At 50.0% G+C, this 12012-nt stretch overlaps 4 protein-coding genes across 16 annotated transcripts in view; 2 read left to right on the forward strand and 2 right to left on the reverse strand.

Annotated features, from left to right (window-relative positions):
* Positions 1–6104, forward strand: part of GTF3C1 (general transcription factor IIIC subunit 1) — a 37434-nt gene extending 31330 nt beyond the window's left edge. For all 3 annotated transcript variants that reach the window (XM_085074930.1, XM_085074931.1, XM_085074932.1), the window contains 5 exons: positions 550–836; positions 1379–2021; positions 3503–3542; positions 4240–4432; positions 5720–6104. In XM_085074930.1, coding sequence (XP_084931056.1) covers positions 550–836; positions 1379–2021; positions 3503–3542; positions 4240–4432; positions 5720–5941 — 1385 coding nt within the window. In that variant the 3' untranslated portion in view covers positions 5942–6104. The remainder of the gene's footprint in view (positions 1–549; positions 837–1378; positions 2022–3502; positions 3543–4239; positions 4433–5719) is intronic.
* A 417-nt stretch (positions 6105–6521) lies between these two features.
* On the reverse strand, positions 6522–7094 carry POLR3K (RNA polymerase III subunit K). The gene is made up of 3 exons (XM_085074955.1): positions 6962–7094; positions 6784–6871; positions 6522–6701 (listed from the first exon to the last, which is right to left on the reverse strand). Exons 1-3 carry the CDS (start codon positions 7070–7072, stop codon positions 6574–6576), a joined length of 327 nt encoding a protein of 108 aa, XP_084931081.1. The 5' UTR covers positions 7073–7094; the 3' UTR covers positions 6522–6573.
* Positions 7095–7099: 5 nt separating this feature from the next.
* On the forward strand, positions 7100–11980 carry SNRNP25 (small nuclear ribonucleoprotein U11/U12 subunit 25). 2 transcript variants are annotated; one of them, XM_085074958.1, is made up of 6 exons: positions 7100–7233; positions 7310–7400; positions 7479–7584; positions 7668–7742; positions 8756–8814; positions 11967–11980. In XM_085074958.1, exons 1-5 carry the CDS (start codon positions 7108–7110, stop codon positions 8808–8810), a joined length of 453 nt encoding a protein of 150 aa, XP_084931084.1. In that variant the 5' UTR covers positions 7100–7107; the 3' UTR covers positions 8811–8814; positions 11967–11980. The 2 variants fall into 2 exon arrangements, with proteins under 2 accessions (XP_084931084.1, XP_084931083.1); XM_085074957.1 differs by lacking the exon at positions 11967–11980 and adding an exon at positions 9630–9824 and having other exon boundaries at positions 8756–8817.
* Positions 9943–12012, reverse strand: part of RHBDF1 (rhomboid 5 homolog 1) — a 35837-nt gene continuing 33767 nt past the window's right edge. For all 10 annotated transcript variants that reach the window (XM_085074949.1, XM_085074951.1, XM_085074950.1 and 7 more), the window contains 3 exons: positions 11825–11925; positions 11410–11563; positions 9943–10700 (listed from right to left, as the gene is read on the reverse strand). In XM_085074949.1, the coding sequence (XP_084931075.1) occupies positions 10281–10700; positions 11410–11563; positions 11825–11925 (675 nt within the window). In that variant the 3' untranslated portion in view covers positions 9943–10280. The remainder of the gene's footprint in view (positions 10701–11409; positions 11564–11824; positions 11926–12012) is intronic.

The raw sequence follows: 12012 nt of genomic DNA on the forward strand, positions 1-12012 counted from the left end.
GGCTTCAGCTTCTGGGTACTCAGCACAGGGGGTCAGTTTGGGGCAGTGCTGATCTGTCACTGAACACAGAGATGCTTTGTTGGACTGAGTGTCTAAAGCATTGTCAAGTGGTAGTTCTAACCGTATCTGGCCAACAGCTTTCTGCTGTGGATTTTTTGATTAAAAAGTGTCCTCTGCAGCATTTCCTTGCCCTCAAGAATTCTCACTTGACCTTTTTTATGAAAAAAGGAGAGGACTCCCTCATTAACTCAGAGCTAGGCTGACCCAGTGTTAGAGAGAACACCAGTAAGTGCTCTCTGCCTTCCAGCGATAATTCACGTTGCTGGGAGGGGGAGCCCTTGTAAACCACTTTGCTCTTCTTTACAGGTCTTTTCAGAGATGTGTAAGGCAGAAAGAAAAAAGGGAACTGCAGCAATGAAGATGGAAAACTGAGCCCTGTTTTTAATTGGAGTGGTTTAGGACACCTCTAATCTGTTTGTCTTCTTGCAGTGTGTTGCACAGTAGCTGCTGCTTCACAGTTTAAACTCCCATGGTTTATTTGCTTTGCAGTTCCTTCCCTGCTGGATCACATGCCTGTGGGGATCTCCTGCCTCCCTGAAACTTTCACCAGGCTGGTAAAAGTCCAGGAAGAAAACCATGAGGTGGATAAGTTTCTCCATGAGTGCACAGAGCGTTATGGGTACAACCCCAGAGATGTGGAGGCTGTTCTGGAGATCCAAAAGGCCATAGAGGCCACTTCCCACTTTGGGATTTGCAAAGCTGAGCTGAGCAAACGATTCTGCAGCTATGAAGAGGTGGAAGCTGAACGCAGCAGGAGCTTGGAGCAGTACATTCAGGTAGGTTTACAGCCAGCTGCTTTCCATACATTAATGTTTGCATGCTTAGTATTCCCCTTGAACAGGACGAGCTTCCAGGCTGTCAGAAGCAGCTATAAATTGAACAAAGTTATTTATGTTAGGCAGGAGATCACACACCACACCTGAGAGCAATCTTGCTTCAAAGTTACGAAGGCCAAAAATTAAAGCAGCACTTAATCAAAGGTAGGAATTAACTGTTTCAGAAACCTAGAGGTGCCAACATCAGCCTTTGGAAGCAAAGTACTCCTTCCCAGTTATATATTTGACTTATTTTAAGCTGAAAAAAATGTCCTGTGCTGTAATTTCAGGAAGCTTTAAAGGGTAAAACATCTTTTCAACTTCACTGCAGCTGGGTGCAAAACTGAATATTCTGCTAAGCTCTTGCTCTTTCCTTGCTGCCAGTTCAATCATAATAATTCCATGCCACTGGATTAAAGTGACACATGGCACTGGGTTAAAGTGACATTCTTCAGTGAAAGCTGAGATAATTCGCTGTGGGGTTTTTTGTTTGTTTGTTATAGGATCTCATTGAAATGCAGCAGGTTCTAGAAGTAGGAGGTCACACTGTCAGGCTGGTGGCAATAGAGTTTGCCAGGCCGTGGCTGCTGCGCTCAGTGTGTCTGAAGAACAAAGCAGAGGATGCTGAGCAGCCAGGGACAGACCCTGCTCTCCCAGATGTGCCCCAGGAGCCTTCGGAGCCTGGGAAGGGACAGGAATGTCTGGGAGAGGAGGAGCAGCTGGGAGGAGACACCCAGTGTGCCAGTGATGAAGAACCCCCGAGGAAGAGATGTAAGACTGATGTCCTTCAGGAGGGCAGCCAGCTCTGCCAGGGTGCACAGCCTCCTCTGGGAAGTGCCCATGGACTGAACTGGGATGCAGCTGTTCCTGAGGAAGCTGGAGCTGGGGATGAAGAAGCTCCAGGAGGAGGCTCCCTGGGAGGGCAGGAAGAACCCCCAGCTGAACTCCCAGAGCCTGCTCCACAGGCTGTGGATGTGGACACTTGCAAGGAACAAGATAAATCTTGTTCTGAGGACAAAGAACTCGAAGTAGAGAACGATGAGCTCAGCATTGAGCACAACAAGCAGACCTCTATCCCTGAACAATCAGCCAGTGAGCAGGATGATGACCTTTCCTACCTCCAGGAGAACCCAGGAGTCTCTAAAGGTATGGAGGAGCCCTTTGCATCTGAGAAATAGAAACCAGCTCAGCAGCAGTTGATCTTAAACTAGTAGCTCCATTTTATAAGCAAATCCTAGATTCTTTATGAAGCTGCACCAGAGAGATGGTCTTCTCTCACAGACAAATTGTCATAACACTAATTCATCTGGAAGGTCTTGGGGTTTTCAAATACATCAAATATTCCTTCTTACGCCTTTTGCTGGAATGACTAGTCCAGAAGTACGTTTTCCTTAGAAACCTGTTTCCATGTCTTAAACTTCTCCAAAATAATTTGGATCTGAAGTTTCTCATCTCTGGCTTCAGTCCAAAGGTCAGACATCTCTAAGGCTAGAAAACACAGCACTGCTGGACTGCATTTAGCTGGAATGTCCATGACTGAAAGTCCTAAACTCATTAAACTGTTCACCAGGAAGCAGCACATGCCAGTGAGATTAACAGCCTCATTTGTAACCCAATTGGACTTCATTTTCATTTCCTTTTTAAAGCCAGTTCTCTAATAGCTAGTAGTTCTTGCCAAGCTTTACATTTAGTCGTTTGTGGGGGATTTCATTTTGGTTTGTTTTTTATTAGCTCTGATCTCAGACTGAACCACAGGCTCACTGCTCCTGTGGTACCTTGCCAAGCCCTGCCAGTACCACGTCCAGAGGGTGATCCCTAACATCCACAGCTTGAGATTGTTTAACTGGAGTCTTCCTGCAGGAAATACTCCTGGGACTGTCTAAACAGCAGAGACCTGAGCAGTTCTTAAATTAAACTACTGAAGTACTCTCCTGGATTTAACATCCTTGACTTGTTTGTAGCATATGAGGGAAAAAACAAGAGTTCTGTTATCAAACAGAGAATTCTCACGGGCCAGTGAACGTTTACATGTGCTTAAGCCAAAGTTGTTACCCTCTGGGTGTGGTAGGAATACCTCGTTAAGTAATTGTCTAATTAAAACCCATGACATAATGTAATGGGAGTTGCAGAGACAGCCTTTGCTTTGAAAAGGAGCCCTGCTGGAACCTTGAGTTTGAATTCTCACATCTCCAGCTCCTCGGAGTTCTGCCCAACTTCCCTCTGATTTCCAGGAGCTTTGGGTTACCCAAACCCCTGGGAGAGCTCCAGGCTGAGACCTTGCACAGCTCTCTCTGAACCTCAGTTCCCTCAGCCCATACAATCACCGTGGTTCAGCCATGGCATCACACTTCTAGGAGTAAAACCTGCTGGGACTGGGGAAAGGAGCCACAAAAAGTGGGGTTGAGTAGGGAGATGTGCTTGTGGGAAGAGGTGTGGGAAGAGTGTGCTGCAGGCAGGGCAGAGGGGCAGCTTAGAGCTCTGCAAAACTGAGAGCAGCACATGGAGTATTTTGCTTGTGTGGTTTCTTAACAAGCTGCTGCACTTCACAGCTTGGCCACCTTTGACTCTCCTTCTACTAGATAAGGAATCTGAGTTAATTAGAAAAATATGTGTCCTTTTCTTTCCAGGAAGCTCTGTGACAGATGTCTCCCAGGCAGCCAGGGAGCGGTGAGTAACAGAGATGTCTGCAGAATACCTAAACACTTGGCACTGCCAAAACAATACTGGAAACAATGGTTTGGAAGCCTCAGTTTTATGCTGTCATGGGCAGTGAGCATTGATGATGGAGAAACCCCACTCCATTGTTCTTGTTAATGTTACTTGTGCTCCTGTGCATGTTGAAAAAAATGTCTCTGATAGATATTTTTACCTAAAAAGCCAATGAACTCCAAATATCAGAGAAGCAAAACTGATTTTACTTCACAAATCAGTCCAGTGCCAGCTTCCAGGTATCCAGTAAAGGGCTGGAGAAACTGCAATATGAGAAATGTGAATTTCCATGTAGGGTCTGTCTTTTGGACACCAAAATACTAAAAATGAGGAATTTGCTTCCTATCAGAGCACTGTTGCTTCATGTTGCAAGTCTTGGATAACTTTCGGAGGATACTAACGTTAATGCCAAACAAAGCTTCCCTGCTAATGGAGACCCAAGGCAGCTGCTGGGTGTGTAATGGTGCTAAAAGGGGTGAATCCCTGGAGAAAAATGCACATTTGGTAGATCAGCAGCAGCCCCTGCTCAGAGCAGGCACAGGATTTACAGCTGGGTTACAGAGGATGTAGTGAGAACCTCTAATACACAGAAATCATGCTGATGAGAAATGGAGCTAGAAATCCTGACAGAGCTGACCTTCAATTGTCTTTGCAGGGCCTGTGAGAACGTGTGCTTCGTTGGGAGGCCGTGGAGGATCGTGGATGGGAAGCTGAACAAGGCAGTGTGCAAGGGGATGATGGAGGCTGTGCTCTACCACATCATGACAAAGCCAGGAGTGACGCAGGCAGGGCTGCTGCAGCACTACAGTGGTGTCCTGCAGCCTGTGGCTGTGCTGGAGATCCTACAGGTACAGGGCTGCCTCGGGGACACACCAGCCAGCTGGGACACTGCCCAAGACAATGGGGGGAAAAACCCAGCCTTCTCCCCTTGGTGTAAATTAACCAAAGCCAGAGCAAGTCACTGCTCACAGCGAGGAAGGAGGGAAGCCTGATTTACCCGTCCTTGTTATTGATTATACAATTTGAGGTTCCTTCTGAAATGGGTGGACAGGGAGGTGAAATTCTAGGTGGTTACTGAAGAGTGGGGGCTTGTCACCATGAAGCACTAGGTTGACTGTTTTATGCAGTGTTAATCACAGGATCATGGAATAATTTGGGTTGGAAGGAAAGGAACCTTGAAGATCCTCCAATTCCAGCCCCCATGCACCACAGATAATCCAAGTATTCTTAATTTTTTTCCTTCTAGATGGTAATCTGCTTTAAGAATTAAACTGAAATGTGTCTGTGCTAGACAATGTGTAAATCAGACCTTCTGTCCTGACACACCTGCCTAAAAGTCCTTAATTGTCAAACAAAACATGGCAACAAAAGTTTCTCATAATTTTGTTCCCACACATTGAACTTTGATTGCCACCACTGCTACTTTGGAAATGGAACCCTATTTATACTACTTTTTTCCAGTAAGAATTCAAAATCTTAAACACAGCAGTAATCCTGCAAGGCTCCCCAAAGCATGACTTCCCTGCTAAGTGGAAATCAGTTGTGCAGTGTTCATGTGCCACCTCTTCAGCAGGGCTTGTACACTTTGGTGACAGTGCGAGTTGTGAGTGTTCTGGGTGTTCCAGTATGGATTCCTGGGCAAGGTGAATTCAAACCCACAAAATCAAGCAATTAATTACCTCTACATTTTACAGACTGGAGACCTTCAATCTAATGTCTCTACCAATAAATTCACTAAGAACTGGTTTTGAAACCACAGACAGAGCTTGTCATATATCTATTAACCATTAACAAAAACTGGCACAGGAGTCTGCAATTTACATCTGGAGCAGCCTTAGATTTTTTGTAGCTGGTCCTAAATTCTATTGCTGAACACGTTCTGTGTCAGTAACCATGTATCAATCACTGTGCTTGAAAGTAACAAGATCTATCCAGCTATGTGAGCCTGCATGTTTTTATTAAGTTATTTATCCTTTTTACCTTTGTGCTGTAACCATGGGTCCCTCAGGGGCTCAGGTGAAGCCACTTTTGGTGTAAATTTTCCAGCATTTATGAGAACACTGTAGACAGAGCAGCATTCACAGCATTTTATTTCACTGCAACTGCCCAAATTAAAATATGTGAATTTCTTGCAGGGTCTGGAAACTCTTGGTTGCATCAGACGATTCTACATGAAAAAGCCATCCCCAGTGTCACTCTTTTCTCAGCCAGTTGTGGAAGAACAAGTGGAGAATCCCAAACTGAGTGAAACCCCAACCATCTACTACGAGCCCACGATAGACTGTACTCTCAGGCTGGGGAGAGTGTTCCCCTGCGACATGAACTGGAATAAATGGGTGCACATCATCCCTGTATAAAAAGGTAAAGCTGACTCCAACTGGCTCAGCCTGTGGGAGCGAGTGTTCATGCAGAGTAAATGTTCCAATTTCTGCTCTGTCATGTTTTTATTAAGTTATTTATCCTTTTTACTTCTGAATGTATTTAAATTGAGAATAAAGCTTGATGTTAAGACACAAATAATAGGTGATTCTACTTAAAGTGTATTCTCTTTTTACCAGTAATTGGTTGCAGTGTATAGTTTGTAGTTCCTGCTTTAATGGACAGGGTTTTCACAGGTCACAGCACAGGCTCCTTTTTCATGTTTGGCTCCCTGTAAGGCTACAGTGGTACCACTTCAGCACCGCTTTGTCTTCTGTGCCGTGGCACAGCAGCTGCCTCAGGGCTGGGCTTTCCTCACTGTCCTTCAGCTCGGTTACCCTCAGCTCTATTTCCAACACCGGTTTCTCGGTGTGCAGGGTGTGAGTTTACTACTTGTGCTTCAGCAGAACCCTGCACGGTGTGCATCCCCAGCCCAGGCACAGCACCGTGCTGGAGCCCTTTCCCTCTCCCTCTCCCTGTCCCTGCCAGGCCCCAAACAAGCACGCAGCAGCCGCTTCCTTGCCGCAGAGCCGCGTTTATTGCCGGAGCAGGACTGCCCGCAGCCCGGACCTCAGTCCCGCCAGCGGTGCCCGCACTGCGGGTTGCAGCACTTGTAGAAGGTGGTCATGGGCTCGTCGGCCGAGCGCGTCTGGATCTGCATGAAGTAGGCGCGGGGGTGCTCGCACTTGGGGCACGGCTCTGCGGGGGGACACGCCGTGAGGGGCCGGCGGGGCACAGCCGAGCCCAGCCCAGCCCCGCCGGCCCCTCGGCCCGGCCCTACCTGCCGTGGAGTCCACGTTCTCCCAGGCCGCCGCGCCGCCCAGCACATCGTCCACCTCCTTCAGCCGCGGGTACTTCCTGCTGGTCACCTGTGGAAGCGGGAGCCGGGCCCGGTCAGCGGGCACCGGTCAGCGAGCCCCGCAAGCCGGGCCGCCCCCGCGCCCCCCGCGCCCCAGTACCTTCCGCGTCACGTTGCGCACGTAGGGACAGGTGGTGCAGGCGAAGCGGTGGCAGCGCGGCCCCTCCTCGGCCACCAGCACGTTCCCGCAGGCCGGGCAGAAGAGCAGCATCGCCGGTTCCGCCGCGCCGCCCGCCCCTTCCGGCGATGGCGGCCGAGGAGCCGGCGGAGGAGCCGCCCGAGGAGCTGGCGCACGCCGAGGTGCTGGAGCTGTTCCAGGCGGCGCTGGCGCGGCTGGTGCAGGACCCGCTGCTCTGCGACCTCCCGCCGCAGGTGGGCCCGGGGCGGCGGGGCCGGGCGGGGTCGGGGCCGGCGGGGCTGGGCTCACGCTCCTCTCGGCCGCTCGCAGGTGACGGCGGAGGAGATCGGCTCGCAGGTGGCCCTGGAGTACGGGCAGGCCATGACGGTGCGGGTGTGCAAGGCGGACGGCGAGACCGTGCGTGCGTGCGGGGCCGGGGCGGGGCGGGCGAGCGGGCCCGGGCGGCGCGGGCTCTGAGCCGGCTCTCCCCGCCCCGCAGCCGTGGTGGTGGTGCAGAACGCCTCGGTGCTGGAGCTGAAGAAGGCACTGCGGCGGCACATGCAGCTGCGGCAGGCCCGGCAGGGCGGGGTGCAGCACCTCAGCTGGTGAGCGGGACCGGGCGGGGGGCTCGGGGTGCATCCCACCCCAGGCCCTCTCCTGCGGCTCCCCCTGAGTGTTTGTCCCCCAGGAAGTACATATGGAGGACGTACCACTTAACCTTCGCTGGAGAGAAGCTGGCGGATGACAGGAAGAAGCTGAGAGAGTGAGTAACCGAGTCAGTGCTGGGGGGCTGAGAGGAGCCCACCCAGCATCTCCACAGGCAGGGCTGACGTGGGAGGTTGTGCCCAGGCTCAGGTGGGTTCTGCACTGGAAATTGGCTCGAAGATGGGACAGCACTGCTCACAGAAGGGGGATAGCCAGGCTGAGAGACTCTACGGGACCAGGATGGCATTTGGGGATTCCTCAGCCACCACCATCCTGTGCTGGGTCCAGCCAGTTCAGACCACCCCAAGGCATTGGGACACAGAGCTCTTGGCCATCCATCCCAAACTCCTGCAGAATAGCCACAGTTAGCTCAGCAGAGATGCTGATGTAGAATAGGAAGGAGCAGGGAACAGGAACTGGAACAGGTTGCCCAGGGAGGTTGTGGATGCCCCAACCATGGTATTGGTCAAAGTCAGGTTAGATAAGGCCTTGTGCAGCCTGGTCTAGTGGGAGGTGTCTTGTCCATGGCAGCGGTTGGGACTGGATGGTCTTTAAGGTCCATTCCAACCCTGTAACATTCTATTTTATGAAGAATGCCAAGCAAAGAGCAAACCAAGGATATGTTGATCTTTGGAGCTGCACAGCCACCTCTCAAAGACAATCTGATAACCACACTGACAGGTGACTCCCATGTTTCCCTGCCCGTTTTTGAGGCGAGGAAGGATGAGGCACTTGCCAGCAGTCTGGATCTGCCAGCCTACTGCAGACCAGTGAGAAAAGGTGGTCTGAAATATTAAAAATTTAGCAAGACAACCATAACCAAAACTGTCCTTGGAAAACTGAGCCAAGTGACAGATGTTGCATTTAAGGGGTTGTTGCAGTTAAAGGCAGATGAGCAGACCCTTCATTACTAGCAGCATGGCCCACATAGAAAACGAGAATTTTTATGTGTCCTCTAGTAGAACACAGCACATGATTGTAGAGTCCATCTACCCCTGGGAAAGATGAGGCTATAGGGTTTCAAAGGTTGTTTTCTGGGACACTGGCATATAACAGCATCACTCTGTTCAGGTATGGCATCAGGAACCGGGATGAGGTCAGCTTCATAAAGAAGCTTCGGAAGTAACCTGGCAGTAAGTACTGAATGTCCATAAGAGTTCCCAGTTCTTCATCTTCCCCAGGCCATGGTGTTCAGACTCAGATTATTTCTGAATGTCTGCACAAGGCTGGGGCCTGTTTCCATCTCGGTAGTGTTGTTTGTGCTCCTCTCAGGGCAGGAAATGGTAATTCAGCTAACACACAGTGGGAGCAGCTGCAGGGATATCTTAGTGCTGGCCACAGTGTGTCTCTAACTCGATGTTTAGACTCTGAATCTGCTTCTATATTGTCTCGAGACTCATTAAACACACTGTTCCTTTGCTGCTGTGCTTGCTTCTAGGACCTTGCTTTCTGTTAGGCTTCTTCAGTGTCTGGAAATCATTGTCAGGCATGTGGCTGGGTTTGTAACTCATGCAGACATAATTCTGGTATTAATACTGCTATTTTGAGAAAGTTGTACTCACAAACATGAGATGTGGCCAAGACTCTCAGGCTTAGTAAGTTTTAAATTATGTCTCTTAAAACAGTCACAGTGCCTGAAGAACAAGGGTAAGAGCAGCTTGTCCAAAGCCTTGTGGTGTTGTTTTGCTGCTCCAGATAGCTGGTTTAGAAACTGTTCCTTTTTGACCACAGGTACCTTTTATTCTTCTTTCAACCACTGCCATATTTGCAAGACCCAGTGTAATAAAATGTGTGTCCTACCAGCAGCCACCTGCTCCAGGGTGCCTGTGACCAGCAGTCACCTCTGGCACTGGCTGATCCCTCCCAGACCACCATGGCAGTGTGGTGAGAAGAGCCCAGCATGCAGTAATTTCTGTCACTGACAAATATTTTCTTTCTTTAACAGAGAGAGCAGAGAATCCAGCCCTACCAAAACCAGACTGGATTCAGCACGTTCCTGGAGGAAAAGGTTGTAACACTTCAAAGAGGAACAAACTCCATTGACAGGACATTGTCATGTTTTTTTACAGTCATTGGTTGCAGCAATTGCCTCTGAGCTGTAATGTGGATTCCAGGGATTAAAGAGATCTACTTTTCTGAGGCTTTTCAGGCCCTTATTTCTAGCTGCAGATCTGCATGTGGCTGGTTTGGGTGCTCAACAGGATTCATGAAACAGCAGAAGTGAGATTAAGTAACAAAGGGAGGCACAGACTGCTCAGAACAATTCACAGTAGCTAAAACGCTACCTCACCGTTTAATCACCACCTTAGCAGTAGTAAACAACTCTGGTTAAAAATGTAGTATTGAAACTAGTGTAATAAAAATAATGGCAGCAGAAAAGGTTCAATACAATTGAACAAGGCACAAACGTTCTGTTTTTCAGAGTCTTCTGAGATAAGGCAAACCATGCCTGCCAAGTGCTAGGGAGACAGTTTAAATTAACCACGGGCAGGGTTAGAAGTGTCACTGGATTAGAGGCTTTGTCCCCATGGAACTGGCACAGCAAATGCAAAGACAGGCCATCTCCAGGGCCTGCTCGAGAAGCCAGTCTTTGCTGTCAGTGGAGCTGTGCATCCAGGTCGTATTTCTCGCAGAACTTGTCTGTGAAGGGTATACAAGTGAGGAACTCGCACCACTCGCACTTGATGGGGTAGAAATAGAACAGAATCACCAGTCCTGAGAAGAGTGCGATGAAGATGAGCTGGAAAACTATAATTTGGCATCGTTTCCTATATAAATCAAACTTCCCAAAGCTAATGTAGGGTAGGAAGGCAAAGGAGAGGAAGAAACCACTGATAAATCCTGAAATGTGAGCGAAGTTATCGATCCAAGGCAGGAGGCCAAAGGCAAAAAGAAAGAGCACCACAGCCAGCAGCTTGAAGAAAGCCCTCCATGGACGTGCCAGGATTTGCCAACTCTGGAAGAGCTCCACAAAGAGACAGGCCAGAATTCCAAACTGGGATCCTGCAGGGCCAACCTGCAGAAGAAGAGCATTACAGATAATGTCACGCTCATGCCAGCTCCAGGCATTAGTTACTTGTTACTTAACTCCTTGTTCAGCCCTTCTTGGGAGACTCCACAACCTGCAACTTCATCCATATAATGGGCTGCCAGGAGTAAAGGGGTCTGGTTGGATTTAGGATCTTGGTGTGAGGCCAGAATAGACTTTATATTTAAAGAGGGCAGATCTGGTTCAAGTTGCCAGAGGGGAGAAGCCCTTGAAAGCAATCTCCTGGCTCCCCCCACCCACCACGTAGTTTTCCTGATGGAAGGAGCTAGAAGGTAGTCCTGCAGTTGCTGTCATGCAGTCTGCTGTGGGCAAGGTGAGCTCTGCTCTTTGCCCCTCTCATGTGGAGGGTCTCTGGCACCGGCTACAGCACTTGATTCCCAGCCTGCCTGAGGCCTCTCTCACCCCATGGTTGGACAATCCCCCATTTGTTACGAGAAGCAGCCTTTTTCCTGCAGCCAGCCTGGGCCAGTCACTTGGGAAGCCCATGGTACCCTGGGCTCAGCAGGATACTGCTCAGCAGTTCAATGATTGTGTGGTGCCATCTTCGAGCTGCAAGTGCCAAGGCTGTGTGGTGAGCCCAGCTCTGGCAGGTCTGCCTCGGCCCCAGAGGCACAGGCATGTAGAGAAGGGTTGTGTTCAGGGCAAGTTACCAGGACTTGGGCTGCAGGAGACCCACCTCTGCTCTGTAGGGTAGAAATATTGCACTGGCAAGGTTCCCAGTGATGCCACTGAGAAGGTAGATGATAGAGATGCGGTGCCATCCTGCCAGCTTCTCTAGGTCCCGCAGGATCGTCATTTGGAAACAGACTGAAACCAGACAGTGCAGGATCCTGCCAAGTGCAGAGGACAGGAGCTGAAGCAGCAGCCACTGAAGTCACCCCTGTTCTGTCCCCAGCCTTGCTGAGTTTTCCTGATCTGGCCTTGCCCATGCTGTTGATCCCTCCCAACAAACACAGGATGGCAAACCTTGGCAGGGAGCCCAGCTCAGCACCCATGTCTCCCAGGAAGGGACAGCCACAACAACCCTCACAGCAGTCCCAGGGATGAGGGTTCCCCCACCCAGACAGTGGAAGTTTTGTACCTCTGCTTACCCAGCATGGAGGAAAAGTGAGAGCCAGAGGCGGTAGAACTGGTCAGGGACTTCTGGATTTAGGAAAGGGAGGAGCCCACAGACATCATCCATGCAGTGCACCTAGGGCAGAAGTGGGTGTTGAGAGGGGCCTTCTTTCCCAGGGGAGACAGCAGATAGCTCTGGAAGAGGGGCTCTCCTCCCACTTCC

The sequence above is a fragment of the Lichenostomus cassidix genome, chromosome 14 (genome assembly GCF_008360975.1).
Source record: "Lichenostomus cassidix isolate B80296 chromosome 14, HeHo_3.0, whole genome shotgun sequence".
NCBI lineage: Eukaryota > Metazoa > Chordata > Aves > Passeriformes > Meliphagidae > Lichenostomus > Lichenostomus cassidix.